This window comes from Aquarana catesbeiana, linkage group LG07, assembly GCF_042186555.1.
Source record: "Aquarana catesbeiana isolate 2022-GZ linkage group LG07, ASM4218655v1, whole genome shotgun sequence".
Lineage (NCBI taxonomy): Eukaryota > Metazoa > Chordata > Amphibia > Anura > Ranidae > Aquarana > Aquarana catesbeiana.
In genome coordinates this window covers 233,940,037-233,967,817 of record NC_133330.1, presented here as the reverse complement: position 1 = coordinate 233,967,817, position 27,781 = coordinate 233,940,037, and the positions used below count along the sequence as shown (strand labels likewise).

At 39.9% G+C, this 27,781-nt stretch overlaps 1 protein-coding gene across 1 annotated transcript in view; it reads right to left on the bottom strand.

Annotated features, from left to right (window-relative positions):
* Nucleotides 1-3,808: 3,808 nt before the first annotated feature.
* Nucleotides 3,809-27,781, bottom strand: part of PLPPR4 (phospholipid phosphatase related 4) — a 227,179-nt gene continuing 203,206 nt past the window's right edge. Inside the window, exons 5-7 of the mRNA XM_073593104.1 lie at nucleotides 27,113-27,170; nucleotides 14,044-14,217; nucleotides 3,809-9,689 (exon numbers count right to left, since the gene is read on the bottom strand). Of these exons, the coding sequence (XP_073449205.1) occupies nucleotides 8,346-9,689; nucleotides 14,044-14,217; nucleotides 27,113-27,170 (1,576 nt within the window). The 3' untranslated portion in view covers nucleotides 3,809-8,345. The remainder of the gene's footprint in view (nucleotides 9,690-14,043; nucleotides 14,218-27,112; nucleotides 27,171-27,781) is intronic.

Genomic DNA, 27,781 nt, shown 5'->3' with positions numbered 1-27,781 from the left:
ATTGGTTACTACCTGTCAAGTTAAAGCGGAGTTCCGCCAAAAAAAAAAAAAACAATTAAAAGTCAGCAGCTATAAATACTGCAGCTGCTGACTTTTAAAATAAGCACACTTACCTGTCCAGGGCGCCCACAATGTCCTCACCCGAAGCCGACCTGTCCCTCGGCTCCCAGGTGGGGGTGTCGGCATCTTCAGTAAGGGAGTCAGGAAGTGAAACCTTGCAGCTTCACAGCCTGGTTCCCTACTGTGCATGCGCAAGTCGCGCTGCACATCCTGACTGGTCCCTGCTGTCTTCTGGGACCTGTGTGTCTCCCAGAAGACAGTGTGAGGACTGAGGAGAGGCCGGACATGACGTAGATCATCGCAGATTCTGTCGGAAGTGGGAGTAAATACTTGTATTAGACAGGTATCTTCTCCCCCTCCCCCCTGAAAGGTGCCAAATGTGACACCGGAGGGGGGGGGGGACCAGATAAGTGGAAGTTCCATTTTTGAGTGGAACTCCACTTTAAATCGTTCAGGGGAGGTTGTAAAAGGTCCCGTGTACATTAACCGAAATATAAAAAAGACAAAAGCGCACCAGCCTAGTGCATTAACTTTTAAAACATTTATTTGATAAAAAATAGTAAAGGAAATAACTCACAGGCGATTGGTGGAGGAGGCACAACATAAAATCGCACTGGTATACAGTCTACGATTTGGAATGAGCGGGACCTTCCAGGGGTCGTGGGCACTGCATAGCTCTGAGGAAGAGGGGACATTCCCCTCGAAAAGCGTTAGCGGATTGCAGCGTCTGTGCGTTCCTCCACAACCCCTGGAAGGTCCCGCTCATTCCAAATCGCAGACTATATACCGGTGCGATTTTATGTTGTGCCTCCTCCACCAATTGCCTGTGAGTTATTTCCTTTACTATTTTTTATCAAATAAATGTTTTAAAAGTTAATGCACTAGGCTGGTGCGCTTTTGTCTTTTTTATATTTCGGTTTTCACTAGGATCCCCATCCTTGAAGGCAGCAAGGCCAGTGCTCAGCCTACTACATATGGTGATCCACCTGTGCGCAGGAGTTGCTTTTTTTCTCTTCTGCTACTGTATTGCCCGTGTACATTAAGCCTTACTTTACAACATTTCTTCACACCTGTCTAAAACTTTTGCACTGTACTGTATATCTGGAAAAATTACAAAATATTGCACTGAAAACAAAAGGAACAGGAGTTGTTCATATTTATGCCCATTGCTGGTATGCTCCAGGCCATGTGGCCCTGACCCAGGAGTCTGTAAATGCTGTTTTCTTGGAATAGATCTTGAGAGATAAAAATACATTTTCCCATCTTGGTTGCCATCTGTTCCATCAGATTCTCTTACAGCTTATGCAATTAAAAATATAATGAACCATCACTTATTGCTTAAATGGCTGATTGAAGGGCTGCAGCAACAATTTATTTAACTCGTTCTTTTATTTTTTTGCATTGATAAACAGGGCCCTAGCAGCTCAAGCTAAAGGCCCCATTCACATTTGGTTGATTAGGAGGCAGAATCAGCATTCTGCTTGTGATTCCAAGTCATGACAAAACACACAAAACGTGTTTGGATGCCATTCAGCCTGTCGTGCCACAATTGTCGCACGACAACATGCATGAGAATAACCGCAAAATGTGTGTGTAAAATTGCGTGATTGGGCTGCCCTATGCATGACATATGCAAACTTGTGTGAGTTAAAATCGCAAGCAGGGACTCGCTACACGATACATGAACAGGACCTTACTGACTTTGCCTGAGCTTGACCCTTTAGCTTGAGTGTCAGAGGGAATTACTGGCCTGTCATCTGTCTGACCTCACACATTGTGCAGACCTTCCATTTGTAGGAACATTGAACCTTATGGAGATGCATTATAACATAATAACATAATGGGTGATTTGCAGTTCTAAAGGCTGCTCACCAGCAACTCTGGGGTCTTGCTGCACACCCAGACAAGTTTACTAAAGTTTTGAAAAGATGAGAGTGCAACAACAGCTTGTATAGTCCTTGGCTGTTGAAAAATAAAATCTTTCAAATGACTATGCAAGCTGGTGTGGTGTTCCCATCCTTTCAAAACATTGTACAGACTGTCAGACTTCTAGGTGACCTCTAATTGCCTCACCAATGGCAGATGACACTGATGATATAATTTGCATGTTGTAGTTCACCCATCTCCGTATTCATATATAAACTATTTTCAATAGCTTTACTTTTAATAATGTTGTTTTTATTGGGGTATTTAAAGTGGAACTATAGGGAAAATAAAATTGGCATATATGCTGCAGTCTTTCACTTGATTTTCCACATTCAAATGTAGCTGATAACAAACTGGTCTGCCTCCCCGTCGCTCGGTGCTGTACCTGCCCCTTCCTGAGGTCCGTGCTGTGTAACGTGTGTGAAGTGCCATGTTCAGCCTGGAGAATTAAATGTCTGCTTGAGCCAGGAGCCGGGGCCCCAGGGAGTTTTAGCACAATTGGAGACCAGCCCAATGGGGAGTGCTAACCAGAGATGAATGCATCATCAAGTAATTACTTGTGGAGATTGAGGTGGCATGAGCGGATTGTGGCACATATAATGCACATTGGTGACTCTGATTACTCAAGTGGACAATAAGCAATGTTTTATGGACTTTTTAGCTTTGTTTTAATGAGGACTTTATCGATTTATATTATTTTACTGTATACTTCTGTCACTGGGAGGTGGAGGTTTAAAAGCCTTTTCTCTTATAGGTGATAAGCGCTGCTAGGGTGATCGGTATGATTTGCTCTATGTGTTGTTAAAATAAGGATTAAATATGATTGGCTACTATAGACACTGTTTGGCAGGTTTAGGTAGTATAGTGGCAGGTTTGGGTAGTATAGGGCAGTATAGTGACAGGTTTGGGTAGTATAGGGCGGTATAGTGACAGGTTTGGGTAGTATAGGGTGGTATAGTGGCAGGTTTGGGTAGTATAGGGTGGTATAGTGGCAGATTTGGGTAGTATAGGGCGGTATAGTGGCAGGTTTGGGTAGTAAAAGGCAGTATAGAGGCAGGTTCGGGTAGTATAGGGCAGTATGGTTGCAGGATTGGGTACTATAGGGTGAAATAGTGGCAGGTTTGGGTAGTAAAAGGCAGTATAGAGGCAGGTTTGGGTAGTATAGGGCAGTATGGTTGCAGGATTGGGTACTATAGGGTGAAATAGCGGCAGGTTAGGGTTGTATGCCGTGACAATGTGCTCAGTCACTTTAAGCATTGCTGCATATGAACACTCCTGTGGCTGCTGTGGTCTCTCCTACTCAGTTTGAGTGAACAAGTCTTTGGGAGGAGTGGAGGAGGCAGCTACACCCCTGGCCCCGCCCACCAACTTCGGCTGCTTCGGGAGATATTGAAGATCCCAGAGGGACAGCCTAACTTGATTGGATGACAGGGGAGTGTTACAGGCAGCCTCCCCACGCACTGCTGAGCTGCCTGCTGACCCAATTGACTTTGCCAAGATGCAACGGGACAGGGATAGTGCAGGTGCCCCATCATTAGGAAGGCCCTGTGCGGCGTCCAATACCCCCCATCCGATGTGGCTCCACCCTCGCCCTCAGCCTATTTCCACTTGCCTAATGTGAAAAGGCAAATGGTAATTTTAAGAGCTGATTATACAATCTAGAATACGAGTTTAAAAACGTAAAAATAGAATTTCCCCAAATACTATTATGGTTTCCCCTTAACTATGGATATTGGTAAATGTTTCTTATAAAACGAAAGCTTTTTTTCTTGTAATTTTACAGATCGGAGCACGAAAATACATTGGAGATTGTATCTTTATTTTTTGTGATGTTTTACACAATAACTCACACAGTAGCATTGATTTTTACTTAGATAAAATACATTTATAGCAATTTACAAATTTTTCGGTCTTGAAAACATTTGCATAACATTTTATTAAACACATTACTTTACATCCAGGTTTTCTTCTTTTTGAAAAAAACATAGTTGTATTTTATAGTCTTTATTCAATAAAGCACAGCCTCACAAAGAAATGAGTGCCCATTTTAGCAAGTAAGAAAATTAGAAATTTAAAAAGATGTCATCTGGTACTTGATTGTTTTGAAATTAAGGTATTAGTATAATGTAAACAAATGTCACATTTACAAAAGGCATTTTTTTTTGTATCATTATCAAATATTCATGCAGATGTTTATTTCAAACATGTGATATCCTTTTAAATCGGTGTTTTACAATATACTATTATTATATTTTATACTCTACAAAATAAAAAAAGAAGTCAGTTTTGGCACTTTAAGTATAAAATGACTTACACGAACAAAGTCCATGTAAAGAGCACAGTTTCAGGGATTACTGAAACAATCAGAAATCTTGTTTAAGACTTTGGAAAGTTTGAGTAGAAAAAAGTCACATACCTGTACTAAGATTTCATATCTGTGAAATGTTATAATATTTAACTGTTAGTTTTCCATAAAAAATGTTAGTGTAAAGCATTGATGAGAAAAGGGAACTTGACAAATAAGTATAGAGGAGTGAGGATAGATTTTTTGTTAGTGTTAAGATGGCACCAATGGGATTTTTTTCCAACCTGTGTGTGAAAGTTTTGAACCTCACTTAAGAGGTTAGTAAATTTAAATTACATGTTGCTTTATGTAAAAGAGCCTTTCTTAAAGTCTAACTTCAAGCAAAACCTAGCTTTTAGAGAAAGGAATAGAAGCTCTGTCAGATTTTTACTTGGTGCCCCTGCTGGTGAGATTTTCTTTTACATTCCATCCATACAAGAAGCGTGGATGAATATCTCCAGTAGGGGCACCGACAAAAAACACAAACACAATTTAAGTAGAGTAGGGAAGAGTTAAAACTTCTGACAATGTTTTTATTGCTTTTCATGCCTTCCTGTCCTGGTAAAAAAAATGCATCCCATATTTCTTGTACGGTTGTCACTGGGACAGGAAGTAAGGAGGTGTGGTCACATAACGATAAAACCAAGTAGACATTTTAAACATTTCCTCATACTATCCAAAACTAAAAAGAGCTCTGGATTAAGCTAGGCTGAAGCTAGGCTTTAACATTTGCAGAAAAATATGAAAATGTATAAATGGCCAAAATTTACAAGTGATTTTGAGCATCAATTGCAATTAGCTGTCTTTTATAGGCCACTTGGGTAACGATGAAAAGGTGCTCTTTATCATGCAGGGGAAATTTCCTGTAGAAAAATCTCTTTAAGAGTAGCCCCAATGTTATCCTCTTCTATAAAGAGCATCAAAGCACACCAACTCGGCCACTGTCACCATCTTGCAGGTATTGCAGTGGGTTTTGACACTCAGGCAACTGTGCAAGGATTGACAAATATTTCCCTGTTTGTCATTCTCAGAGATATATCTATCTGTCTGTTGCTAGACTTGGGGACCTATTAGAACTTAGGGGGACCTAAAAGCTAATAATAAATAATTGTGAATAGGCAGGCTCTTTTTTGCATAAGAGACATGCAGTGTCTCTTCTCCTATACAATACCCTTACCTGCCTGTTCACAATTCTCTGTAGCATGTCCACCATAGAATGTTTACAACCACATGAGTGACATCATCCCACACAGGCCAATCAAGATGGCCAAAAACTGGTACCCAGAAGAAGCTGGGAATAAGATGCCAGCTCCAGCAAGAGACCTTATGGTGTCAGACTGTTGGAGCATACATGAGTGTTCCTGCCTTTAGTTCCACTTTAAGCTATCTGAAGTAAAGTTTGCATTTTTGTAGGTGTTGTTTTCTGAATTTACAGAGCTGACTTGCAACAACTTGATAGAAGAATATTGCTGCCTGCATACATGTCAACTATCTCAATTTATCAACATGGGTCTTTCCACACACATATATCTGTAAATGGTATTATTAGCTATTAAGTAGATTGAATTTTAAAGTTTATATAAACCCTAAATCTAAGGCTATCAGCTAGACAACCAATTGATGGGCTATGCACAGCAGGCTGAGCTTGCTGCTGCTGATTGGGAGTATGTAGCTTAATGCTGTTGGTTTGCAACAGGAGGAGCTGATGATGGGAGGATCTCTAGACAAGAAACTTTGCAGTAGATTCACAAATTGAAAACTGTATACAGTAAGTCATGCTAAAAAATAGATTTTGGGTTTACATGCACTTTAAGTTGATTGATAAAGTAAAAGGGAAAGACCTAAAATAATTCTAACTAACTAGAATGCTAATTCTATCAAAAAATACAATGCAAACATTTCCACTACTTTTGCAGTTAATTTCAGTGGTCTGAGACAGCCAAATAGCAATTTCAATGGTAAACATACTGGTTGTACTACTTACTGTGGATCTATTTGTACTTGACAATCTAAAGTGTTACTAAACCCAGGACCCTGCATTCACTCTAATCTCCCACAATACACAGAACATGGAAATGCAATTATTTTAGTAAATATAAACTGCTAAATATATTTTCTCATCAGCAGTTAGAGCAGTCTAGTAACTTCTATAAGTGTCTGGTTAAAGCTTGTAGGAGGAGTTTTCATTCTCCCTCGATTGTCCTATGGGAATGCAGGACCCCTGACCCTCTGCCTGGACAGTGCTGATTGACCCTGTGCTGATCACATGCACTCTCCCAAGAATAAAAAAACTCTCTAGCAATACACACCAAACTGAGCATTATATTGCTTTAGGAACTGCTTTTCCAACTATCGGAGACCATGGGGATTTTTTGTATGCCTCAACCACACTTGTGGACCTTATAGACGAGACAGTGGACTGGGTATAGAAGATTTCTTTGAGAAGAAGAGGAAATGTTGGTTATTTTAATTTATTGGAAGAAAAAAATGTACTTCTTATATGTATTTTAGCCCTCCTAATTGATCCTTTAAAAAGCCGCTTTGTATGCAATACTTGGTGGTAAGAAAGAGAAAAGTGTGTTGAACAATTCACACTGCTTTGGCACAGGTTTGCTGGTTATATATTTCCAACTATGACATCAGTAAATATTAAAATTTTTGAAAGTGCCAAAGATGCCTTATCAAGAGGCATCCACAATACAAATGTAGTCTATGTAACAAGTTGATTGAAACACAAACAGATTAAAAAAAATGAAAATCTTATTAGATAAAATATTTCTTCATTCTGTTAAAAACATATCTCATTTGACTTTCCATTGGGATCTAAATATGATCCAAACCACTAAACTCATACAGCCATCCTATAAAGTTGCTCCAGTCTCATATATTCTATGGATTAAAAACTATTCTTCATTAAAACTTCTGTATGTTTCCTATAATCCTCTGATCATAATGGCTGTGCCACCATTTTCGTTATATATCATGCCATATTTCTCAATAAAAACTTTGTACGGAAAATAAAATCACATCTTCACATTTCTTTTTTTGGTCCGGCAGTGTTGTACATAATTTTTAGTACCCAGTAGACCTGTAGCCATATCTACTCTAACACACATTAAACCCTGTTCAGTGTTAATGGAATTATGAAAAAAGAACAATCATGAAAAGGTGGACGAGACATCCACTAATCAAGGATGCCCCCACCACTTGAGCACCTTTTCTTTAGTACAATCTGCACTTTTAGTTAGAACAAAATAATGAGCAAATTACAGAAGTACTAACTAACAAAATTAAACAGTTATATCATTGTAAGTGAATTACACCCACACTTTGTCAAAGTAGACTGTGAGGACAGATCTGCACTAAATTCTGGCAAGTCAAGTGCAATTATTTCACAATAACAGAGCTGAATTTTATAATCTGTACAAGGGCAGTCACCGTTGTCCTAGCAGAAGCAACTGGACTGTTGAAAAAACTACTACATCATAAAGTATTATGTGCTTGTGCAGATATGTTGTTTAGATTTGGACCAAGCATCACCTCTTCATATGTGCATAATCTGCAAATGTAAATATTTTACATTAAATACATTTTTCCTAATTTTTTTTTAGGTGGAACCCATAATTTCATAGATTAAGGAGGAGGAAATGTCGGAGTTGGCACATTCATCAAATAAAGTGTCTAAGTTCCTTTGTTCCATTGTTTTGTTCCTAACAGTATCTCTTTTTTTTCTTTCAGTCACTTTTGCTTAAAGAAACTGATTGTATGATGCCTTTTTTTGTGTTATTCGCATTGGTTAGAATTCTTTGCATTGTGCTTTTATTCAGTTCCATTCTGCACAAGTTTGTAATGTTCAATTGTCCATACTGGTAAATAAAACTGCAAACCAACTGACCATGTCTAATTTTGGCACATTTAAGGTTGTTTTCTGCTTCATTTCCAAACTAATAAGAGCACAAGCTGTATGAAAGTAAAACTGTTTCTGGTAGAAACCAATGGAAACAGAATATTGTTTTCATTCTTTGTAGGTACGTGTTGGTGATGTTCCTTTGTAGAAGATATTCCGAGTGCTTTCGGGACTGTTACTCCTCTCTGGGATTAAGATAATGTTAGTCTTTCTTCTTAGAGTAGAGTCACGGCTTGATGAAATAGATACAGTCTCTGAGCCAATTTCACTGCCCTCTACTGGTGTCACCCGTATCGTGGTTATTCCATGAAGGAGGTGGTCATTATCAATGTTGCTTCGTTTTCTTTCTGTAGTCCCAAAAGTGTCTTTTAATGACTCACAGCTTTCTGAGTCTCTGTTGAGGTCATTAAGCTCATAAGCTTGACGCAACGTTCCTTTTTCAGGAGCTTTCCATTTCCAGGATCCACTCCCTTCTCCTTCTAATGGCATCTGGATAATCGGCCTGTTATTTTCAGGATGGGCCTCAATCCGTACTATATTTGTGGGTTCATGTTCTGTCAGGGCCTTGTATCTGATGGATCCAGTGCAACTAACTGTACTTCCTTCTGACCCTTTGGGGCTACCCTGCAGCATTCCTTGCTGTTTTGACATAGCTATGACCTGCATAATCCTTGGTTGACTATTACTTCTACAGGAAACACTTTTCTCTGCCACCTTGAGCCACTTTGATCTAGCCGAACTGCATTTAGGTGACGTGGATATGATATTCTCATGGGTTTCCTCTGGGATATGCACCAACTGAGATGACCCAGGACGTGATTGTATAGACACTCTGGGCCCACCAGGAATACCTGTATTGTTACAACCTGGCACACTGCCAGGCTGTAATTTAATGTATGGGTTGCCCGGGCCAATATGGTCTCCATTAACACCAACCCTAACAGGCTCAGAGCTTGATCTCATTTCTATCACTCTTTGTGGAGAAAGACCAGATTCTGTCTCAATTACCTGCAAAGACAGCTTCCGACTTTCATTTTTAGTCTTCCATTGAGAAAGAAGTTGCTTTGACCGAGCTGAATCCATTGAAGCATGGATTGTAGCATTTCTCCTAGCTGGATCTTCCAATGAAGGAGTATGAACTCTGGGAAGAGTATTGCTAAATGTGACCATATTTTCTTTGCCCATGGGGCTTCGAGGAGTTATTACTTCTACATCAGTACTTGCTCTCTTTATATTGGTAAGCGAGCTTGATTCTCTATTGTTTCTGTTCAAGATATTTTCAGAGGGGTGAGATGAAATACCATCACTGCTGCTGCCATTTTTTCCTGGTAGTATCCTACTGGTGTCTTGGCTAATGTCTGTTAAAGACCTTAATGGCTCTCTGAGTGGTGGAGGAGGCTTCTGTGGGATGTTGTCTTCGCTGGGCTGAAAGTTTCCAACAGCATAAAGGCCCTAGAGTATAAAGATATACGATAATAAAAACAATTACACACAGGTCTGTTGCAAAAACATCCTGAAAAGTATGCTACTAACCTATATTCAGTTATGGAGTCATAATGGTATTGTTTATACTTTCATTTCCTCCTTCTACTTAACCACACATGTAGGCTTCTAACTCTTCCATCAACAACCATATGACCCTCAAATAATAGTTTTTCTGTCTGACACACAGCCCATTGGATATGTCAAATGACCTATTTGCAGACATAGGCCTAAAAGTAGTTGGTGGAAGGACTTTATATGAGATGATTGTACTGAGTGCAATTTACATTGAAGACCGATTTCAATCTGTTGAGAGGGTTTACCTTTAAAAGGACAAACAAAGCAGAGAAGAAGGAGCTTCTAAGTTTAGTAATAAAACACTTTAATGACATGACAAGGAAGGGTTAAAAACACTTACAAGATAGAAGTGAAAAACAGGCATATCAATGAATCCATAACGTCCAGCGGGATGCCTCCTGGGAGTAAAGACAGCTGCAGGTGGATGTTCCAGCCATCCAGCGGTGGTAAACACTGTGTCTCTGATCAAAGATGGAGAGCCGTGCTGTCAGGACCAACATGGAATCCAGGTAACTGGAAGTGATGTCAGAGTGGGCGGGCGATGTTTCAGAGCATGCCCAGTTGCTCCTTCTTCAAACCAGCGACTGGGCATGCTCCAAGACATGTCCCGGCCACTCTGGCGTCACTTCCGGTTATCTGGAACATCCACCTGCAGCTGTCTTTACTCTCAGAGGGCATCCCGCTGGACGTTATGGATTCTTTGATATGCCTGTTTTTCACTTCCATCTTGTATGTGTGTGTGTTTTTAAACCCTTGTCGTTCTTTGTCATTCAAGTGTTTTCTTACTTCACTTAGAAGCGCCTTCTTCTCTGCTTTGTTTTTCCGATAGAGTGTGCTTCCCTCTTCTGAAGTGCTGCTGGGGTGCATTAATCACATTTCAAGAGCCAGTCATGTATTATTTGTTAAAGTCTCCTTGTTATCCAGAGCGCACTATTCTCCACACACCTCTAAAAGGACAGCTGTCATTTAACGCTATTTTTTGACAACCTTTTGCCTATTAGCTCCTACAAGTTGCCCCTGATGAAGGGACTCTATAGGTAGTCCCGAAACGCGTAGGCCCAGGTGGAAGACTACACGAATATACATTTGAATCCCACATCAGTATATTCATTTTTTATCTATTGTGTATTGAGTGAACTGTATCAGACTTTTTTCTATTTGTATTTTTGTATATTTGTATCAATAAAATTGTTTTTTACTACTTCATTGCCTTTAAAGTCCCACCTATCTTTTGAGGGTCAGTTTTTCTTCTTCTTATACCAGGGATGGTGGCAACTCATATGACCTACTTGGATGGTATTCTCCTTTTTATATCTTAGCTCAGAAAATGGGCATTTTTGATTTGACAGATTCGGCTCCCATTGATTGCAGTGGGGTTTGGGTCCAGCATCTGAACTTCTTTAAAGCCCACCAAACCCAGCTCGGGCTGAACTCTGGGCTGTCTTGTTCATACCTACTCTACATTATTATGCTACAAGCTTCCTCTTTAAACACACTTGCTGCGGTCTATTGACATAATTCTACCACCACAGGTCATCTCTCCGACCCCTATGTGATGAAGAACTGCCATTCATACTTCCAGACTGACCTAAAAATGCTGAAATTAGCAGCCAGGAAATTTGTGTGCAGCTGCAACTTTGCATACACTATACCTCCCAACTTTCTGAGATGGGAATGAGGGACACCTATTAGCAAAAGTATGTAGGAATAGGACACACCCCTTGCAACACCCCCTTAAAGGAGAACTGTACCAAAAAAAACATTATTGGTTGAACCCACAGGTGCTTTTTTACCACTACTATTCCTTTATACTAGTTTTTGGAATTTTCAAATGCAGCAATTCAGAAATTGGATGAAAGATTTAGCAGTGGAAAATACTTTTTTAAAAGATAGGTGGTGCATTTTATATACGACTATATAGATCAGACCAAATGAGGGACAAATGAGGAGGAAAGAGGGACAGAGGGACTTTATTCCAAATCAGGGACAGTTCCTCGAAATCAGGGACAGTTGGAAGCTATGCATACACTGTGCGGCTATGTATGGAGTGCTCATATCCAGTTATCTGCTAGGTGCTGCTGATTTGCTTTAAGCTAATTTCCATAGCATGCTGATCAGTGATATGTCAGGATGGCTGGTATTTATGGATCACCGCAGCTCCTCTTCATAAGGGAGGGAGACAGACTGATCAACAGCAGAACAATTATGCCGGTAGGCTGCAAGAGGAGTGCGCAGAGATTGGGAACACATGATAACATTAAACAGGCTGTAAGACATTAAAAAAGAATAATTAAAGGCAAATTATAATAGTGGCATGTAGGTGTTTTCATTAATCAAGGAATATGCTGATTTCAGTAAGAGTTTGTTTTTCTTAAAAGGAGGTTTACGTTATATAACTAAAAGAAAGCAACCAGCAGTATAATAGATTGCCTAAAATGCCTTCACCTGTAACTTTCTCTGGAAAGCTTTGTGTGCTTAAATATGTATTATTTAAATGTGCATTTAATATAAATGAGAAAAAAAAAACATTGCATTTACTGGCACTAAATATAGGCAGCTGGAAATTTTCATTTTAATATTTACTGCAATAGTTGTATTTGAAAGCATATCTAGTCCAACCTTTTTGTATATGGAATAGTTATAACCTATGTTAAGTTTTTTTTTTTTTTTTTTTTTTTTTTGCTGTCTGTGTCCCATCTAGGAGGATACCCTTGACTTTTTGTCTCAAGATGAAGGAAGTAAAAGGAGAGCTCACCAAAGTAAGTGAAATCTACTCTTCTTATATAGTTGTCATAGAAACAGCTCTCCCAGTTGGGAGATTTCCCCTTTAGTTTCTGTTCCAGTGATACAATTTTGGATTTTTTTAACCTTTAGTCCTGATGACTGTAATAACTGGGCTAAATAGAAGAGGTGAATCTCCTCAGTGGGGACACATACCACAATAACAATCTTACAGAGGTACTAACCTGTCTATACTCTTTAAAAATGCATTTAGATACACTTTAAAGCGTACCTTGAGTCATTTTTTTTCATCTTTCCATCTATTAAATCTTCTACCCTTGTTGTTTTACCTTTGGATAGTAAAATATTTTTTTCTATGCCAGTAAATACCTTATACAGCCCACTTCCTGTTTCTTGTCTGGTCATTAGCCAAGGCTTATGACATCATGCACAGCTCTCTCTCTAACTCTCATGAGAGTTTGCCAGGAAGGGAGGGGGTGAGTCGTAAGAGGGCCAATGAGATCTGCAGATCTGGAGGTGTGCCTCCGTGTGTCTGTGTAAATCCAGGAAGTGAACAGACAGCATTTTCAGCTTCCCACAGTTAAAATAGATGCAGCCAGACTGGAGGTGTTCTGTACACAGAATGCGTACAGACCACCACCCAGAAACATAGTTTCCTGCTTGTGTGATTGGCTCACTGATTTTCCCAGAAGTCTGCACTAAGATAGAAGTCAGAATTCAGGCATCCCCTGCAACAAAAAATTCATAAGACTTCATAAGAAATCACGTTTAAAGGGATGCAGACCCGGCAATTTTCCTCATTAGAGCCCTGAAAGTGCAGCAGATGATTTATAATTATGAAACCACTCTCCACATGTACACGGACAACCCAAATGTAGGAATCTGCAACAAAGTTTGTTAAAATCCTTGTATTGTACATAGATCACCCAGAGGGGAATGTTTTTTCTCAACAAGAGTGGAGTTATGCTTTTACACACACACTTATGAAAAACAAGATTCAAAGAAGAACATGTGGCTGATAAAATAACACATATAAAAGCTTGTATATGTGGCTGATAAATGACTCATAATAGCCTGTGCATAAATGACCCATAAAACACGTACATGTGGGTGATAAATGACACATATAATACTGTAAATATGGCTGACAAATTACACATAAAAATGTGTACTGTACATGTGCATAATAAATGCACTTAAAAGCCTGTGCATGTGGATAATAAATGACACATAAAAGCCTGTACACATGGCTGATAAAATGGGACACATAAAAACCTATACACGTGGCTGATAAATGACACACAGACACCTGCATGCATGGCTGTTAAAATAGGACACATAAAACCTGTACACGTGGCTGATTAATGCTGCATGAAATCCAGTAGATGACAATTGTGGTAAAATGGTGCATGTTATAATAGATGATAGATGATTAGGCTGTCTGTTTCTGAGCATGTGTTGGGTTATGTTAGCAAAAGGTATGTGAAAGGCCAATTCTACTTACTAGATAGATGGCTATTCCACCTCCCAACAGGAATCCACTGTAAACATCAATGGGATGATTCTTGTACTGAGTTATACGAGTGAGGCCACATATTATTCCACATATTATAAAGGAGAAAACCAGCAGTGGTTTCAGTAACTTGGATGAATCTGTTAATGTTGCATTGAAATACATCTGTAAGGCAAATAATTTTTTACATGAGTATTTTAGCTGCTCCAATCAAACGTGTGTAAAGTAGGAGTACATAGGGATCCTTGTACAAATTGAACTAAATAACCATACAACTGCTTAATTTATCCACCCTCTTTTTTATTGTTTTCCCATATGGAGGGGTCACATCATTGACACTTGAAAGGAAAAAACTAAATAAAGCTGACCATACATGATTTTTTTTTTTTTAACAAAATTAACAGATTTACAAAGGAAGTGGATGGAGGAATCCCCTCCTGCTTGGACCTTGTATTCTGACAGTAGAATCAGCCATTGTTGGAATAGCTGATCAGCATTTGCAGCTGATCTCCATGAAAAAATTTCCAACATACAGTATCCCATCAACAAAACTGAAAACACAAGTATTAGAGCCTACACGTTGATCAAAATTTGACCAGCCCCTGTATGGCCAGCTTGTTTTTAAAACTCTATCAGCTTTAATTGTTGTGTGTGTCCCAGCTGGGAAGACTCCCTCTCATATCCTGTGAGGTCACACAGGCATGAAGTGAAGGGAAGTTCTTTAACTGGGATACAAATATTAATACATGGCCTTTTATTTAGTAAGTAGGGAAGGTATAAGACCTGTGTAAGATTTTTACTGCTGTTTGCACCACCACTGGTATTCCTCCTACTCCCTGTGTGATCACTAATAGATGATAGGAAATAAACAGTTTAAATTGCAACAAACACCAATAAGAAAAATCCACCAGAGTTTCTAATCTCTGTATATACACTCTACCATAGCTATGTTTCTATGTTCTATTCTAATTGCATTAGCTTAGTAGTGTCCCAGAGTTATGCTGATAATACATTTCCCAATTTCCCTTTGGGAGTAATCAAGTATTCTGTATTCTCACATTTTATCCGATCACAACTGAATGCAGGTGTTGGTCCTAACAGCACCACCTGACTTGACAAACTTTGAATCTGAAAAATCGTAGAAGCTGGACAAGGAATTATCAGCTGAAAAGTGACTGCAGCCAATCAGATGCAGTTGCTGTTTAGGTATTCTGACAGCTGCAGGAGGAGAGGTTGCCAGAATACAATAGCTGGCAGGAGAGATTCCTCCACTCATGTTGTTTAGAGTTGATGGGTGAAGTGATTGATTTCTCCCGTTCAGCCCACGGAGCTGGCTGAACATAAAAAATTCTACTGTGTATGGTTAGCCTTATACAACAAAACTAGCCTTACATACTGTAGTAGGATTTCTATAAGCTTAAGCTCACTAAATTGTCCACCGTAAGCTTTGGGCACTACTGCTTGCACCTCGCTGGGCTCTGTGATTCCTTTGCATGTCACTGGAGGACACAGTAGTAAAGTAATGGCTGGCAGGAGAAATGACAGCGTTCAACAGGATAGACACTATCAAAGTGGCACCCAAAAGAACACACTACCCACTGGAAAGGTAAGTATTAAGCTTCTTCTTTTAAAAGGTTGCCTTTGTTTAACTTTTTTCTTTGACAACAAGGTCACTTTAAATAGGCTTAGTGATATGTGTTAACTAAGGTTAGGGAAGCTAGGTTCCATGTAATGCAATGAGGAATGCTTGATTAGATACATCAACAATTAGCCTCCATACAAAGGCTCATTTTAGCTCTCCTGGAGTAACAATCAATCGCTGGAATAGTACAGGTTTATTTCCCATTAACAGTGCCTTTAATGTGGACTTGCTAATTAGTGAGAGAGATTTACTTCACATATATACTGTACATGGCTGAGTTTATAAAAAAGTGCATTCTGGTTAAACAAATACTCTATGACTTTTAATGTTCTCCCAAAGGATGAGTTAATCATCTACTCTAACCGGGTTAATCATCTACTAACTGAGTAAAGTTAATTGCTCTTGACTTATAATTAATGTACTGTACATTGTAAGATATCATAGCATGTAACAGTTTCTCCAAGGTATTTTGCAATTTAATATTTAGAGAACAGTATTAAGTGTTATGTTATCACTAACATAACTATTTCTATATCATACTATTTCTTTAAAGGCTGAACCATAAGGAAAACACTTAGGGGTGCACTCATAAAAAACTTTGCATAGCAATTCACCCAGTAAAAGTGCAAGTACATTCATTTTGTGTGAATTGCTATGCAAATGTGTGCATTTTGCAGTGTGAATTGCTATGCAAACCTTATTTACACATCCCCAAATATTGTTCCCAAATAATGTAGGTATGTTGTCAGTAAAATACTATTAAAAGCATTTGTAAATTCATCTAGCGCAAGCACCTGGATTTGACTTTCTGTGAGTCTCTTGCAATCCCCTGTACAGCAGCAGACTAGGAGAGGGAAGATCAGAACTAAAAGCCAATCAGCTGTGTGGCAGCTACAGGATGACAAGACATATGTTGACCTTTTGGCTAAGATCAAGTGTAGTATCTGTTCTTATCAGTTTCCAGGAGGTGGCGCTTGCTTCCGTCCCTGATCTATGGCGAGATAGAGATGGGATGGCGGTTGCTATGCAAAACCTACTGGAGTAAAGGTGACCTGGAGCGGTTTGTAGCCGAAAGGGAAGCCTTCTGATGGGGATGGAGAACCACGGGGTCTGAGCCGGAGGGTCGGGACCCTGGCCTTCTGGCCTGGATTGGGGCAGATCTAGCTCTGGACAGTTATTCGGGAGAGAGCGCTGGCTCCCCTTTCTCCCACCGGGGGGAGCGGCCAGTATTTCCCGAATGTAATTAGGTAGGAGGGACGGAACGACGGTGAAGCCTGATGGTAAAGGGCTCTCACCAAGCTTCCAGAACTCCATGCCTTCCTGCCTGGGGTGGGGTCTGCTGTGGTCTGGGGACCAGGGTTGGTCTTTGAAAGCCTATGGAGTAGTGCCCCTGGAGTGGCAGTCCAGGGGTGCCATAAAATCACTGTGAGTGGCAGTCACTTTGATTTGAGGCACCACGATCACTGCACCATAAAAAACATGCTTTTTTAGCACCTGCCTCTTGGGCCGGGCCTTTTGGCTAGGACCAGAGGAATTTTTTATTCCTGGCCGGAGGGCCTGGTCATTGTTTTACACAATGGCCACCTTTTTCACTCTCCTCTCCACTATCCCTTCCCCACTTTTTATTTATTTTCTTTCTTTTTTGATTGAAATCCTGTGTTTGTCACGTCTTGTTCACGTTTGTCACTGTGTGATGAGTAAGGACGGGTCCTCGGGCCAGCCCTGAAAGTCTTGGGAAGGGGTGGTCATGGCCTTTTGGCTTCGTCCGCCCTAACCCATGGGGTCTCCCTTCGGGGGAGCCCTACCTAGTACTTGGGTGGGTTCTGCCTCGGCAGACCTTCCAGAGAATGGGGTCTGTCTGGTTTCGGCCAGATAGACCATTGTAAAGTACCTTTGTCCCCGTCTGGAGCCTAACGCCCTGGGGGATCAGGGAATTGGCACGTCTTGTGTACCCGTTGCACTTTTTTGTGAGCACTCTTTATGTGTGTGCACATTTTTTATGCACCGGGTGAAGTTTTTGGGTGTGTTATGCACGCCATAGGCTTTGAAAAGAAAAAGACATATGTTGACAGGAGGGATGAGCAGAGAGATTATGGTAGTTTATCAGTTTGCATCTGCTCCTGTATTGTTTAATCACAAGCTGGAACAAGAGGGTGACATGGCTGTATTACCTAGCTGCTGTATAGAAAGGTTTGGTCACCTACATGGCTCTGATGTCTGGCAGTGATCTGCATATCTTAGGACCAAATGTACATAATTATAAATCCTCTGACGAAAGCTGCCATATATGCACAACATTGTAGTTCAGTTGAATATTGAGCTCTTTTCCTGGGTTTCGGCTTTATCCATTTACTTTATTTTTTCTTTACTTGTTTACAATTTTTAAACTTTGTACATGTCCATATGTTCATGTAGTAAAAACAGGTATAGGGGCTCATGCACGCAGCCGTGTCTGTCCATATATCATAAGTTCAGTTTTATTTTGCCAACAGATAGCCCATAGGTGCTGCATATGGCTGCCAAAAGAATCCAATGGATATACGTGGCTATACATGTGTCAACGCAAATACTAGGGATGGGCCAAACACCCCCAGTTCGGTTTGCACCAGAACATGCAAACAGGTAAAAAATTTGTGCGAACATGCAAACCCTATTGAAGTCTATGGGACACGAACATGAAAAATCAAAAGTGCTAATTTTAAAGGCTTATTTGCAAGTTAAAAAGTGTATGGGGACCCGTGTACTGCCCCAGGGGACATGTATCAATGAAAAAAAAGTTCTTAAAAAGGCTGTTTTTTTAAGGAGCAGTGATTTTAAGAATTCTTAAAGTGAAACAATAAAAATGAAATATTCCTTTAAATGTCGTGCATGGGAACAAGGGCCTCATCCCCACAACCATTGCCCAGTGGTTGTGGGGGTCTGTGGGCAAAGGGCTTATCAGAATCTGGAAGCCCCCTTTAACAAGGGGGCACCCCAGATTCCGCCCCCCCATGTGAATGGGTATCGGGTACATTGTACCCCTACCTATTTACCAAAAAAAAGTGTCAAAAAGTAAAACCCACAAGAGACAGTTTTTGACAATTCCTTTATTAAAAAAAAAAAGTGTCCCGTGATGTACATCCATCGTCAATCACACCACCAGACAGACTCGAAAAATAGAAAAAAAATACGAAAATACGTTGCCTCCATGGGAGGCGTCCCGCCGACTGCTGTCTTTTCGTTGTGACAGCTGTTATATAGGCAAGGACGGGGCCACCCGGTGATGTACCCGTATGACCCCGCCCCCTTTGAGGCAGATGAGGTCAAAATGGGCAGGGTCACTCGGTTACGTCACTGGGTGGCCCCTCCTTTGCCTATATAACAGCTGTCACAACGAAAAGACAGCAGTCGGCGGGGCGCTACACATCCAGGCAGAGAATATTTTTTATTTCCTTCTATTTTTTGGGTCCATCGGGCGGCGTCATTGAAGATGGATGGACTTTTTTTTAATTTCCTTTTTAATAAAGGGGTTGTCAAAAAACTGTCTTTTGTAGTTTTTACTTTGCACACTTTTTTGAGTGAAAGGGTAGGAGTACCCTGCCTTTGGCCAATTATGGCTCTCATAGCAGAGTGCACTGTGATTGGCCAAAGCATGCAGGTCAGGTGCATGCTTTGGCCAGTTATCAGATATCAATGCACTGTGATCTCGCAGTGCATTATGGGGCGTTCCACGGCGTGCAAATTTGGCACAAGTGCCCCATAATGTTAAGAATTCTGTGAACGGGTGAACACCAGATGTTCCAATCAAACTTACGTGCGACTCGAACCGCGGCAGCATCTCTAGCAAATACATGCAGTCGTATAATTCTGGATGCAAATTTCTACGTCCACAGCTGTACGTATACACATGTTTATCCAGATACATGTGTATACACACGTTTAGGTGCATACAGCTATTGACTTCTATAGGCGACTGTCAGGGCCGCTGATAGGGGGGGACCACTAGTCCTCTTGTAAGGGGTCCGAGCACACAGGGGGCCAAAAAGGGAGGGGGATTGGTGAGGGGCGACAATCGTGTCTCTCCTCCTCCAGCAGCTGAAAGCTGGTCTCTCCCCTCTCCCTGCTGCCAGTTTTCAGCTGCTGGAGGAAGAGAGAGACACAATTGTCGTCCCTCACTAATCCCCCTCACTGTGTACCCCTCCCTCAGCTCTGGCTCTAATGTTAGCTCTGCTAGGTGAGTTTGTTAGTTCTGTAACGTTGTTGCTCTCCTTGTAGTTCCCCCATCTCATCTATCCTATCTCTCTGATCCTGGAGCTGATCAACTGTATTCCAATGGGTTCCAATGGGGTGAAGAATTTACTGTTACACCAGTTCCATAGCTGCCTGTTTTCTTGTCCCAGTGCAGTGTAGTGGGCTTTATGTAACTGGATTTTCCGCTCCTCTCCCCCAGACTGCTTCCTGACCTATGCAACTTTGCTTCTTCTCCCCTACACTGTCAGTTCCCCCTGCAAATCTATGTATCAACTTCTTCTATATAACCATTTACTAACTGATCTGGTCATAGTAAACTCCATTTTGTATCTTGTATCTACAGGTAAGCCTATAATAGGGCTTACCTGTAGGTACAGTGTATAAACGTAGTAGCCAATGAAAGCACCAGCGCATGTGCACTGTGCTCTCAATGGATGGCATACCATCCATTGAGAGAGCTGTGCTGTGACCATGACTACTGCACGCATGCGTTGCGTGGGAGTTACATCATTGCAGTTTGGCCAAACGACTGGAGCCCAAGAGCTCAGAGAGAAGATCAGACAAAGATGGAATCCTCTAAGTAGTGGCAGCAGGCCTCTGGAGAGATCTGTTTTTTAGTTAAGTCTGTCATAATAATATTTCACCGAAGCATGTCCCCCCCTCTCCCAACAGGGATGTTAAAAAAATGGTTAGAAAAGTATAACTAAGGGCTCATTCACACAGGTACTCTGGCTGTGGGAAGGAGGAGTTTGGGGTGGAGCCACTTGTCATTCTGTAGGGATGCAGCACCTGTACAAACACAGCCGCAGGCCCTAATTTGACAAGTGTACAGGTGCAGGTGAGTGGCCCCCAAATGCACACTGTCTGTACACCTACATCCCCAAACCTGTCAAATGAGGACCTGCAGCTGTATTTGCACAGCTCCAGGTGGCTCAAGCCACATAAATGAACCACTGATTCACACTGTACAGACCACAGCACCCATTTGCATGAGCCCCAAGACCTTATCCACAAAGAGCTTTATTTATTAACCTCCCTGGTGGTATTCTAGAGTGTGGCTTGGGGTGAATTTTCATTACAAAAAGCGGTAACCCCAAGCCACACTCGGGATTGCATCGCAGTATCCTGGTAAAATTACTTACCTTGTCCCCAGGATCCTGCGATGTCCTCCCGCTGTATCCGCAGGCTGTGTCCTCCACCCGATTCATCACTGTGTTTGTCTCTGTTCCCTGCGAGCATCGCAACGCATGGGGCGGACCCCAGCGGCAAATTAAAAAAAGTGAAAAATACAGAACCTATACAATAAACTGTAATCTGTAAGAATACATTACTGTATCAAATCATTTCACCTCCCTTGAGTCCCTAGTATTTTGTCCAGTGCCCTGCCTGCAGTTTTATATTATATATACTATACTTTCTGCCTGAAAACTTGAGAATGTCCATGGCATCCAAAAAGCGTCTCTTTATGTCAAACATGGTTTTAGATCAGCTAGAAAACAGCGATAGTGAATTAGAATCACTTGCAGAATTGAGCGATAGTGAATCGTGGGGAAATTCGTCATCAAACACTGAAAGTGATGACAGTGACAATTCTGCAACTGAGCAAATTTCAGTGTTTTTGATTTGATTACATTATTGAATAAAATGTATTATTATTGTATTAGTATTTGTTATAATTATTTATAGTTATTTATTATATTATAATTCCTGACCTATGCAACTTTGCTTTTTCTCCCCTACACTGTCAGTTCCCCCTGAAAATCCATGTATCAACGTCTTCTATATAACCATTTACTAACTGATCTGGTCATAGTAAACTTCATTTTTTATCTTGTATCTACAGGTACGCCTATAATGTAATCACTGGCAGCCACAATAGGTCTCTCATGACAGTTTAATATGAATGTTGTTGTACCATGTAATCAATAAAAGAGACTCAGATAGCCAGATGGTCTCTGCTTAGAACCTAATCTGTCAACAATTTCAATGTCTGATTTTTCAACAAATTAGCTTAATTGCAACAATAATCACATTGTTTTCAAGGTTACATACTATCTTCCATGTATACTCAGACAACATTTGTTTAGGATGCAGAACGTGTAGTTTACTCTGCTTTGATTTTAGGTCCAAATCTGACATATTTTCTGATATTATACCTATGACTGGGTATTATGATTAGCATTGTTGGCTGGAACATAGTCTCTAGCAGTCTCACTCCTGGAGCTGTTGGATCAAACAAGCCAGTTGTTCCAATTAAACTGTATCTATACTCCATTTTTTAAAAAATTTTTTGGATAGAGTTGGGAATAATTAATGCCTTTTGAGGCTCTCTTAGGGAGATAACATCAATTTCCTGTCTTGTGAAAATGTTGTCTAAAAGAGAAGAAGAACTTCTGGTTGGAGAGTGTGGACTGTTCAAGTGATTTAATAGTCAGAAGCCACATACCTTGGGACTACATGTCCCATGATTGCACCCTGTCCCTTGCTCCAGCAAGCCCCCCCCCCCCCCAACACACACACTCTTATGCTTAAAGATTTTGCTTCAAAATCAAGCTGCACAAACAAAGAGGCAAAGGGGACAGCTCTAACAGATGTGTATTAGGAATGTATGAGGAATGGTACAACATATATATATATATATATATATATATATATATATATATATATATATATATATATATATATATATATATATATATTGTCAATGGGTTTAATGGCACCTTGAGGGGAGCTTTCTACAGCTCTTTCTGTACACTAGTCATGAGGAAGTGGAAGGCATTTCCCTCAAAATAGCTTGCCTTCTCTTGATCAATACAGATTTGTATTCAAACTCTTTTAGTGTCATGGACTTTTTGTACTGGGTGCTCCTCAACAATCACCCTATAGCTGAAAATCCACTGTGTGTCTTATTTTGAGACCAATAGAGAGGCAGCAGCCCAAGGCTAGAACAAGGTCCAGTCTACCAATCTCATTCACTGTCTGTCCATTCACTTTGAAGGAGGTCTGCCTCTGGGTTAAACCTCTAAGTACCAATGTTCCACTTCTACTGATCAAGCCATATCGCACACACGCACCAACTCCCACACTAAAGACATACTAAATTGGCTTCAGTCTAAATTGACCCTAGTAAATGTATGTGAGGCAGGGGCCTTAGATTGTAATCTCCTTGAGGGCAGAGACTAATATGATTGTACAGTGCTGCACAAATTGTTGGCATTATAAAAATACATGTAATAAACAAGTTCACCTATCTAGATAGGCAGCTAGTGACCCAGCAGTGATTTTCTGGGTCCCAGCATTAATGAATCCCTTGGTGCTGGCTCCTGCTGCCCTTTAAGGGGTGTGGCATTCTGGGAGGTGGGGCGGGAATTGTGACCATGTGACTGCCTTGATTGGTTGTCATGGCGGTCAAACGATGGGAAAACTCCCAATCGTCAGAAGTGATTAGGAGTTTTTCGTGTAACTGCAGGGTTGGTGCTCTCGGCACAGTTCAATCGGTGCTAATGCATGCAAATATGTAGCCCCTTGGCACCAAGGCCCGGCGGCTGAGAGGCCGCATATTTGCGTACGGTCGGCGCCTAGGGGTTAAACACAGTCAGTATTGGCTGTACAGGATTTTTCTTGCTCTTTTTTGGAATTAAACGTAGATTACAGTAATAGAGCTTACATTTTTAACAATACAGAGAGTTGTAATTTTGATACAAAACTCAATAGGAGAAACATAATTTAACAGCTCTGATTGTTCAGGTGCATAAATACAGCAGTGTGTACAGACAACAATAAACTGGTGCATTTAACCAGGGTTAGAGGGGAGGTTAGGAAGGGTGAATAGAGGGTACGGGTGGGTATTTCTTGGGTTTGGAGCACAGGGAGGCTGTTTCTAAGTTCTGGGAGGCGAAGTATAATTGGTCAGGGGAAGATAAATACAGGATTTTTTATTATACACAATATAAGGTTCAGTTTTAAAAAGCTTTCCTGCAGGCATGCAGAAGTTAATGTGTGGGAGTACACAGAATATGACTGCCTTCCCTGAAGCATTAATTAATAGTTAGCAGGTTTGGCTGCCTGCCTCTCCTGCTTGAGCTGTTCTGTCTGTAGGAGGGAAAGAGATGTATTTTCAGCACAGCTAAAAGCTTGTCGTTATGTCAATCAATGTCTGATTTTGTATGGCTTCTAAAGTTAAAATAATGTTTAATATGCAAAATGAGCTCTTTGTCCAGAACCTCCATCAGACAGGTGCAGAATGAACAGACCTCACAGCATCACTTATCCTGCTTATTAACATGCTTACTTGCTGATGATTTGATGTTGTTGCCGCTAACTGTTGAAAGTGAAGCCCTCTATATATCTGCATACTGACATTTATTTAAAGTGACCTTCTTAGTTGCCTAAAAAAATCAAGGTTAAAGTTCCTTTAGTAAAATAAAATCTGTTATACTCACCTCTATGACAGTCCTTGTCTCCTACCTTTGCTCTATAACAGTGCTGTAGCCTCCATCAGTATGGAATAGAGGAAAGATAGGAGGCAAGGCTGCCAGAGAGGTGAGTATAATAACTCTTTACTAACTAGCCTTGATATGCAAATAAAAAAAAAAAATAAATAATAGTTATCCCTTAGAGAAACTTCTGATACACTTCAGTATGTGAGCATTGTTATCCTATGACAGGGAACATGTTAATGGCACAATCACCAGGTGAAAATAAAACCCTACAAAAGTAGGACTGGTACAATCCAATATATATTAAACTTTTTTTTTTTTTTTTTTGAGTACACTTTAATGTTGCAATGAATCCAGATTAAGACATCTATTTATGATTAGGTAACAGTTTAGCTATAAAAGCTTATCAGTCCTAAGATGCTGTGGCTGCATCAGTTTTCTTTTTATTAGGCTAAGTATACTTTTCTGTATATGCAGAAAATTTTTTTTTTTAAAGTTTTGGATACAGTAGTGAGGGTGTAGAACCCCTTTTAGGTTTTTACTGCCATCTGTGTTGCAATCATGGAGATTTGCTCTCTCTAACAAATCTGGTGGCCACTGTAATTGGAATAGAATGTGATGGGAAAATTTTAACTAAAGCCTCGCACACACGATCGGATTGTTGGCCAACAAAACCGTGGACTTTTGTTCAAAGGGCGTCGGCCCAAAATCATCTTGCATACAAATAGGCAAGGAATTTTCGGCCAACAAATACGAACGTAGTGACGTACTATGTTGTTTTTCAGCTCTTTAGCGCCACCCTTTGGGCTCCTTCTGCTAATTTCGTGTTAGCAGAATTTTGGTGAGTGTTGATTCGCGCTTTTCATTTTGCGCTTTTAATTTCGCGCTTTTCATTTTGCGCTTTTCATTTTGCGCTTTTCATTTCGCACTTTTCATTTTACACTTTTCAGTTAATTTCTGAACGGCCGTTTGTCAACCAACCATGTTACGGAATCGGAGGAGATAACGTGTTATTTATTATTGGCCTTGGAGTTATTGCTTTGACATTATTTTTTTGGTTGAAAAATGATTTGATTTGGTATATTTTCCATCTTTTTGGATGCATAGAATGGAGTTTTTGGTTAAGTTCTATTGCCAGATACGTAGCATGTCTAATTTTATTTGTTTTCTTTTTTTCATGCACAATAAAAAATTTGTGGAGAATAATACTTGGCTATGTGTTTTACTTCAAATGACAGTTTGGGAGTAGGCGGTTGCATTTAAAAGATACATTGTAAAATTGACAAGGGACACCAACATAGTTGTATCTTTGATCATAAAAACTACGGGATAATGGTGTTGTGGTAACTTGCCCAAATAAAAAAAAAAAAGCATAATAATATTATTCTTGATATCACTAGAAAAAAAAAGCCTTTGAAAATTTGTTTGCAATAACTTCATCAGTATCACCAGCAAAGCAGCTTCATTATTATCCCATTAAAGAAGAAGAGAATTGTGCGCTGCATTTCGAAATTTCATAATGTGCCACGTCACGAATGTTAATTCTCCATTACGAACGCTAGTTTACAAGACCGACCGCTTCTGGCTCATCCTTGCTTCCGAGCATGCGTGTTTGTACTTTGGACTTTTGTACGATGGACTTGTGTACTCACGCTCGGAAAATCCGACAACAGATGTTTTAAAACCTGCGATCCAACATTTGTCCGCGGAAAATCCGACAACAATTGTCCGATGGAGCATACACATGGTCAGATTTTCCGCCATCAGCCTGTCATCACGTTTCCCGTCGGAAAATCCGATCGTGTGTACGAGGCTTTATAGTCACCAGAAAATGACTAGAGTGGAAATTTGCTCAAGTGATAACTGTTTAACTTAGGACTTTCCTCACTTTGGAGATCTTCATTTCCTGTTTTGTTTATAGGGCAGGAAATAAATATCACAGATGGGAAAAATAACTTTACAGGTTTTAACAAGTTGGTGCTAAAATATAAAAGATTTGCGCTGTCTAATACGTGAAAAAAATATATATACCAACAAAGTATACTATGATCACAGAATACTTTGTTGGTATATGTATTTTTTTCACATATTAGACAGCGCAAATCTTTTATATTTTAGCCCCATTTTCATTATTTCCTCATATTCAAGGTGTAGTAAAAGCGCAGCAGTCTTTATCATATAACCTTTATCATTTATTTAGTGTGAGATTTTGCTTTATATAATTTTAGGTTTTAACATGTTTTTACAACTCAATCTTTTTTATTCATAAGTTTTAAAGAGAGTAAGGAAGGGTAAAAATGTCTGTCAATTTTTTTTTTTCATTCCATTAGGGAGATTTTACTTAATTTCCTGTCCTGAAGATGAAAAAGGAACTGAGTGGTAATCACTCCAAAAATAAAAGGAAATTCCATTCTTAGTTGTGATAGGCACAAGTCTCTACATAGGAGATTTATCCTCATCTCTTGTTCTGGTAACATCTGTACAATTTCCCACTATTTTCTATCTGGATGACAATGGTCATCAGGACAAAAATTTAGGGAAAATCTTAAACGTGAGGATACGTGTTGTAATTTAAAAAAAAAAAAAAAAAAAAAAAAAAAAAAGGATCCTTTTAGCATATAGCAAATGACTACGGACTGGCTCTGAATATATAAAGTTTAGCAAGGAAACAAACAAACCATGAAATGTCACTTTAATAATACAAAGTAAAATATGTTTCTGCATTTAAATGAGAGAAGATTCTACTCACAGAAATGTAAACAGCTGCGAATGCTGCCAGGGTGGCATGTTGAGAAGGGAAAGATTTTCTGCCAACAAAAGACAAGCACAATTACAGTGTTTATAAAGTTCCTTTAAAGACATAACCAATTACTTATCAGCAAGAAGGCTTTAATTAGTTTACTTTTCTTTCTCAATTTAGTAACACAGTTCAGGATTTAAACCAAGCTGGTACAAAGCTCCTTTATCCCCGATCACAAAATTATGACACCATGACTCTATATAATATATTTATGAAAGATTCAATGGCAGATGTGCCTTAATTTTGCAGAACATTCGCTCTTTTTATAAAGCATTTTTACTGCCGGGTTAAAAATACATTCCCTGACATCTTTCCCTCAGTTGGCAAAAGTCTTTATTTTAACATTCACCCTATTTATAAAAGGATGGATTTGACAGTTACAGCATATTTACTGAGCACATTTAAAAATAAGTGTCATATCTATAAAGAATTTTCGGGCAAAAATGCTAATTAATTTCCTTGGGAAAATGTACCCTTCTGACATTTATCACATTTGTCCAGAATTCCACAGTCAAATTTTTTAAAATTTTATAATGGGGTGAATATACACCAGGTGAATGAACAATTTGGTGAATATTGCATTTGCAGTTAGTTGTAGCTTTTCATCAGGCCATGAAT